A 7,014-nucleotide genomic window follows, 5' to 3' on the forward strand; every position below is an offset into this window, starting at 1 on the left:
GCGGCATCATTTTTCTTCCTTCCTCGCCTGACAGAAAAACCCTAGTCTTAAACCCCTCCCCCTTGTCTGTGTTTCTCTTTTTCGTGTCTTTGGAAGAACACTAAAAATAAAAATCAAAATAAAAACGAAACTGATTGTTGAACCATGAAGAGCAAGAACGAGAACAAGAGAGTGTCGGCCCCAAAAGGAGGGCAAAAAGGCGGGAAATTTTCCATGAATAATGGCCCATTCTTCGAAGCGGAGAGCAAGAAGCGGCGGAAAACGGAGTACGAGGACGATGACATTGAGTCAGGCGACTCAGAAGAGGAGGCAGAGATTCTCGGGGGTTTTGACGCAAGCGGGGGAGTGGAGGAGGATGAGGATGATGTGGAGACCCCCGGTGAGATTCGAAAAAGGGTGGCGACGGAGCTTTTGGATAAGATGCGGGCAATAGCAAGGAAGGAGAAAGAAGATGAGGATGAGGATTGGGAGGAAGGGGAAGAGGCCAGGGATTCGGTTGTGGCGAAGATTTTGCAGCAGGAGCAGCTTGAGGAGAGCGGCAGGGCAAGGAGAGTCCTTGCTTCCAGGTAAAAAGTAAAAGCCGTCTTAGCCTTTTCCAATGTGTTCGTACATGTAACTTTTACGAATAACAATTTCCAATTACAGTTCCCGAGCCTTCCCTGTGTTTTTTCTATTTGTTCTAGGTGCAGAAAGTTTAAAGCTTGACTTTGTATCTTTTGCTGACATTCTTTTTTGAGAAAATGTCTTTTGTAAATGTCGGGTAGTAAACAATAAAACTAGTTTCTTTGGAATTGAAGTCCTTGGAAAGATTTAGGATTATTTTTGCTTTCTTGTTGAGACATTCTTTTGGATGCTTACATTGTTGAATGTGCTCATGTCAGACTTAAAAAACCAGAAACTACTGATGGATTTAAGGTCTTAGTGAAGCACCAACAATCTGTTACTGCTGTAGCTCTCTCTGATGATGACTTGAAGGGCTTTTCAGCATCCAAAGACGGTACTATCTTACAATGGGATGTAGAAAGTGGCAAAAGTGCAAAGTACCAATGGCCTAGTGAAGATATTCTTAAGAGTCATGGGGCCAAGGATCCACGTGGTCGAGTTAAAAAACATAGTAGAAATGTCTTAGCATTGGCTGTTAGTTCTGATGGGCGATATTTGGCAAGTGGAGGCTTGGACCGCCATGTTCATCTGTGGGACATTCGTACAAGAGAGCATTTACAGGTAGTTCTGGCTTATTCTCAGACTTGGTGGATATGCTATATAAAATTGTATGCTTTTTTCTTTAGTTAAAGAAAAGGCCCAAAGTGAAAGAAAAAAAGAATATATTATTGTTAAAGACATTTAATTTACACATGATGGACCTTTTTATGCTATCAAGGGCTTATATGCTCATTTGGTTTTTACCAGTTATAAGATTCTTGAAAATTTATTATCATGCTGTGTCCTTGCTTGAGTCTTCTTTTAATTTACTCTGCACTTAACCTGTTCCAAATTTTCAATTCCATGAATAATGAAGTGTACAGCTTTCTCAATTTGACCTTTAATTTGTGCTTGACAGGCATTTCCAGGTCATCAAAAACCTGTTTCATGTTTAAGTTTTAGGCAAGGCACGGCAGATCTTTTTTCTGGATCATTTGATCGAACAGTCAAGTATTGGAATATGGAAGACAGAGCTTACATTGACACAATATATGGTCATGAAAGTGAAGTATTGACGCTTGATTGCCTAAGGAAAGAACGAGTGTTGACTGTTGGACGTGATCGGTGTATGATGTTGTTTAAGGTAAACATGATTAGTTAGAAGTTTTAGTTCATCCTCCAAATAGACAACCACAGACAAAAATAACAACACTGATGTGGAGCTACTTTTAAGGAGTACCTCATGCTTGCATTAAAAGTTTGCTTCCTCTGTAATTACAATCAAACTAGATGGATATCTTCTAATCTGCACATCCTCTAGCCCACCTTTTATTCTGACCAATGTGTTAAACAACTAGTGGTATTACTGGCATCAAGCTGTAGGTTGGGATTTTGCTTTTCTTCTGCATATCTGATAGGCATCAGTTCTGCACTCTGCTAAATAGGTCCTTGACCAGTCACGGTTGGTATTTCGTCCTCCACCATCATCTTTGGAATGCTGCTGCTTTGTTAACAATGATGAATTCTTATCTGGCTCGGACGATGGAAGTATTGAACTTTGGAGCATTGGAAGAAAGAAACCTGTATACATTGTGAAGAATGCTCATGCTCTGCTGCCTGCCTGTCAGAATGTTGAACAAAAAGGCAGTGAAAAAATCCCCAATATCCGTTTAGGTAAATCACATATTTCAATAAATCATGTTTTTACTAGTTCTGATATTAGAAGAGGGAGGGCTGGCCGCTGGGAATTTTGATGGCATTCTTTTTAATCCTGCCATTTTGTGCACAAATTATCATTTATGTTTGCTTTTAATCTGATCATGGATACTATTGAAGTAATCATTTTGCGATAATATTATTGATTAAAATTATCTAATTTTGACTTTTTTGTGTCTTGATTGTCATTGATCCTGTCAATTGGTCTTATGCTACTTTTCCTTATGCACACAAAATTATTTAATGATTTCTTGCAATCTGATCTCTGGTAATACTATGAGAGGTGTCTAGCGGTAAAGCAGGCCTACTTGTCAAAGCTAAGCCCAGGCCTAGCCCAGATCGCCCATAGACATGCTTTTATCATTGAATAATTATAAAATGATTTTATATATTAGAATTAAAGATAAATATAATATCTTATTTGTTTAATGAAACAATACTTTGGGTCAGGCTTAGGCTAGCTCAGGCTTAAAAAATCTTAGCCTAAGCCGCCTAAAGTGGGCTGGGTAGCCTGGCCAATGGACATTTCTTCTGTCAAGTTTTGGTTTCTTAAAGATGCCTAAGTTATCTCTTAGTGTTTTTCTTTTTGGTTTTGATTTTTAATCTTTTCTCTGTTCAAATGCTGGTGTGATATTGTTTTCAGTCAAGAAAGAAACAAAAATGGCCAGCTTTTAGGTATGATTTTAGGTTGTTTGTGTACATTGTTAGCCTCTTTTCTTAGTTTGCTTCATACTTGAACTCAGCAGAGAACGGTGATCACAAAATTGAGAGCTATAGTAGTTCATCAACATATTCCTGGGTCAGTTCAATCACTGTATGTAGAGGCAGTGACCTTGCTGCATCAGGAGCTGGTAATGGCTGCATTCAATTATGGGCCATTGAGAGTGGGAGAAAGGACATCCAGCCCTTATATGGCATTCCCTTGGTAAGTTTAAGTCACCTACGCAATACCTCAGTTAACAGTTTACTACAGTTTTCAATTGCACTTTTAGGCCATTGGATTATCTATCGCTAACTCAAATTTTTGTAAAGAACTGAATATAGTCACCATAATCATTTTCATGTATCTTTAACTCTCCACTGAAACTTATGTCTTTGGAGAAATACTAATTAATGCATTGCCGAACTTTACAAAAAGATACTGGTATTTCTTCATTGCTGTTAGCATTAAGGATTGTGCAAAGAAGTCCTAGAGATCAAAGTTATGGATTGAAATTGCTTCAAATCTCTTGATTAGATGCTTTATATGGTATATGCTCTAAGTGACTCTTACTTCCTAGTTAAAGTATTCTTCCCTTAAACTGTTGGAAAAGATCCATGATTAAGCTGTTGTCAAAGTATTACAATTTTGTAAAGGAAGTGGTGGAATGCTATTGGGAATGTGGTCAGCTGCAGTCACTTCACTTTAACACTTATCTGATGAGATTTGAAACAAATTACTATCTCCATTAACTCAGATTCGACCTAGTAGGTTATATTGTCTACTAAGGTGCAAAAGCTCAACAAGTAAGACAAAATGGCTGAGACAAGACACTATTGTACTTTTCTATTGTAACAGAAGTTTCGTTAATCATTTCTAGCAAATCTTTATCACAAGATGAGTGGCATTCGGTTGAGAAAGGTCAAAAACACTCGTTAATCCAATGGAGTTTCTTATAATTTTATATTTTTCACTCTTCTTTTGGAATATTAGTGAGGTTGAGTCCTTCATAGTATTGCATTCTTGTTTGACCTTTTCCTATCTCATTTTGGTTGCTTACCGAATCCTTTGCATGATACAGGTGGGATTTGTTAATTCCCTGGCTTTTGCAAATTCTGGACAGTTTCTAATTGCTGGAGTTGGGCAGGTGAGGCATTTGTCCTTGACATGATCTGGACAAGTCTCTTGCATAAACGTTTTGTATTTCTGAGTTTGGTTGAGGGGTGTGAATATTAACTTGAATTGTTCATTTTATATGAAGTTCATTAAAAACAAACCATGATTCTGTAATTACATCCTAATGTGCTAAATTTGGCTCCTAATAAAGAAATTTAGTTCTTAGCAGACTGTCAAATCATTTCTATTATGTATTAATTTTCCTAGAAAGTCTTCCACATCATTTTTTTTTTAACAATATAATTCTTTGGTGGCTAATATATGTTATCTTTCAATTGAATAATGGTTTGGTGCCTTACTCTTATGTTTTTTACAATCATGATGACAAATTTCGAAAGTTATTTGTCTTTACATTTGTATGTTTTACATGAACATCAGTAAGATTGATTGCAGAGCAGTTCATGTTTAGAAGGTATACCATGGTTTCATTCTTCAAGGAAAACTTAGAAAATTCCCTTAGCAATTTTACCTCTAATGCTGGTTGATTTTTATACTACATTTTCTACCTAAACTTCAAGGATTAAGAATCATAGTGAGGATCAGTTTGAGCGTGGGCACAGCTCTTTGGATCAATTTTATTTTGGCTTATCAAGTATATATATATATATATATATATGGTTTAAAATGGGTGCTCATTCTGTGATATTATTTAAGGAGGGCTACTGTGAGACTCTGCTATATATACTTTTGTGTGTGTGCATGTTTTATGTTTCTAAGATGAAATGGCAGCTTGTCAATCTTCTTGGTGCTTCAAAATACTTTTGCTGCAGGAACCTAGACTAGGAAGATGGGGACGCCATCCAACTGCTCGGAATGGAGTTGCAATTCAATCATTGAAGCTCTTGTAAGACAGGACAAGATTTTGCATCTCTTCAGTTTTGACTACCATGAGCTGAGAAATTCAGTGTAAACATAGTAGTGTATCTTTACCATTGAGATTTTCTTTTTGTTGTTTCTTTTTTTAAAGGAAAGAAAATTTGATATATTATGATCAGTTAACCGTTCTGGCGTTATGCATCCAGCCTTAATGGCCGCTTTCAACAAATCCTCCCTCCCATTTACAGCATCCGTTTTTCTTCATTTAATTGCCAAAAGAGAAGAGGAAAATCATTTGTCAATTACAACATTATTTTATACAGGGGTTCTTAGAATTGCAGGAGAATCTCAATTAGCTAATAGGCCATTGGTTGCAATATATGTTTCAGGGATTCATTCAGTGCATTGAGACTACAAAATGGTTGATTTATAGTCTCGTCTCCAAACCTTTCTGCATCATATCATATTCATCTCTCTCCAAAGCTCTTTTCTTTCTCTTCGTAGTGGGGGAGAATGTCAAAGGTAGACGATGTTTTAATCTCATATTAGGTTCGTCTTTTGGGGGAAATTAATCATCTCGTGACACTTGTATTTTGAAAATGATATATCAAGGGTAGGGTTTGTTTGGTAATTGTAAAACAACTGTATAAAATATTTTACAGTTTTCTGATATTTAGATAAGTTGTCAAAAATATTTTCTGTTTTTTGTATTATCTTGCCGAAAATGTTTTATTTGAGTGCTAAAATGATCTCATATTATAATGAAAGCAAGTTCTAATTTTAAAAAAGCTTCCCATTTCATCATTTTTTTTTTATCATAACACTGTAAAGATATCAATATTCATAAATTGTTTTTCCTATAGTACATGTCAATATTCCTCAATTGTGTAAAACATTCAAAATTTATATTTATAAATATGTATTTATTATATGATGATCTTCGAAATATTTTTTATTATAATTATTTGTAAGTTTATTCAATTCATAAATATAAATATTAATTACATTAAATGATTTCATTATAAAATATTTTTTTAATTAATTTTAATATTATTGAATAATTTCAATATTAATATTTATCACACTTATTATGCTAATATTAGTGTAAGAATAGTTTTTTTGTTCTTTGAAAAATGTTTTACGCTATTCAGGAGTATAAGACATTTTACGTAATCAATGAATATTTTTTTTATTGACCTGTAAAATGTTTTACATTTAAAATAAATTTGAAGTCTTTTAAATAATATAAGTCTTGAAAACATTTTAAAAAATATATATTTTACATTTAAATAAACATATTCTAAATATTGATTATTGTATAAGATATTAATCATTATATAAAACAAGAAGTTTGATCATGGTGTATTAAAATTTTCAGATCAAGAATTTTGATAATGACAAGACTTATGACCTTGAAGAATATGTGATCGGTTGTTGTCAACTTTGACATAAAAATTAAATGGTAATTCTAAACTATGTGTTAAATTATATAACTTAAAGTCTATTTTATATTTAGAGTGAAGGGATGTACTAATATCATGACGTGAGGGATGAAGAAGCTGACTTGGCCAGAATTAAATCTTCCAATAAATGGTAGACGGGAGTGCAAGTTATGTGGTTTAGCATGTCACAAGAGAAGGTAAATGTTTTTTTATTTTATTTTTTTTTGGGTTTGAAGAGTGTTTATTTCAAGGTTAATCATTTTTATGAAATTGAGAAATAATAAATATTCTTTTACAATATACAATATAATATAATATATAATTTTTCTAGATTAGAATTTGCCTTTGATTTAATGTATTGCCAGGTAACAATGATCAAATTATGATTTTGTAGATGAAAAATTTGGCTTTGATTGGCTTAAGTTTAAAATTATAATAATAAAGTCATTGGGTCACATTAAATGCCCTTCCTAAAGCAAGTGGACAACAAACCTCCAGCTTTATTGGGGAAAATATTTTTTG

At 34.1% G+C, this 7,014-nt stretch overlaps 1 protein-coding gene across 3 annotated transcripts; it reads left to right on the forward strand.

The window, feature by feature from the left end:
- LOC18595034 (U3 snoRNP-associated protein-like EMB2271) lies at positions 1-5,255 on the forward strand. 3 transcript variants are annotated; one of them, XM_018123957.1, is made up of 7 exons: positions 1-573; positions 882-1,224; positions 1,562-1,786; positions 2,088-2,316; positions 3,102-3,283; positions 4,140-4,205; positions 5,005-5,255. In XM_018123957.1, exons 1-7 carry the CDS (start codon positions 452-454, stop codon positions 5,080-5,082), a joined length of 1,245 nt encoding a protein of 414 aa, XP_017979446.1. In that variant the 5' UTR covers positions 1-451; the 3' UTR covers positions 5,083-5,255. The 3 variants fall into 3 exon arrangements, with proteins under 3 accessions (XP_017979446.1, XP_017979445.1, XP_007022856.1); XM_018123956.1 differs by having other exon boundaries at positions 1-566; XM_007022794.2 differs by having other exon boundaries at positions 1-566; positions 3,105-3,283.

This window comes from Theobroma cacao, chromosome 6 (genome assembly GCF_000208745.1).
Source record: "Theobroma cacao cultivar B97-61/B2 chromosome 6, Criollo_cocoa_genome_V2, whole genome shotgun sequence".
NCBI lineage: Eukaryota > Viridiplantae > Streptophyta > Magnoliopsida > Malvales > Malvaceae > Theobroma > Theobroma cacao.

Excerpts from the sequence above, each read along its gene's own strand:
- LOC18595034 (XM_018123956.1), top strand. The coding sequence starts at position 145 with ATGAAGAGCAAGAACGAGAACAAGAGAGTGTCGGCCCCAAAAGGAGGG. Across the intron at positions 567-881 it reads AGGAGAGTCCTTGCTTCCAG|ACTTAAAAAACCAGAAACTA; the intron begins GTAAAAAGTAAA and ends TGCTCATGTCAG. Across the intron at positions 2,317-3,101 it reads AATCCCCAATATCCGTTTAG|CAGAGAACGGTGATCACAAA; the intron begins GTAAATCACATA and ends ACTTGAACTCAG.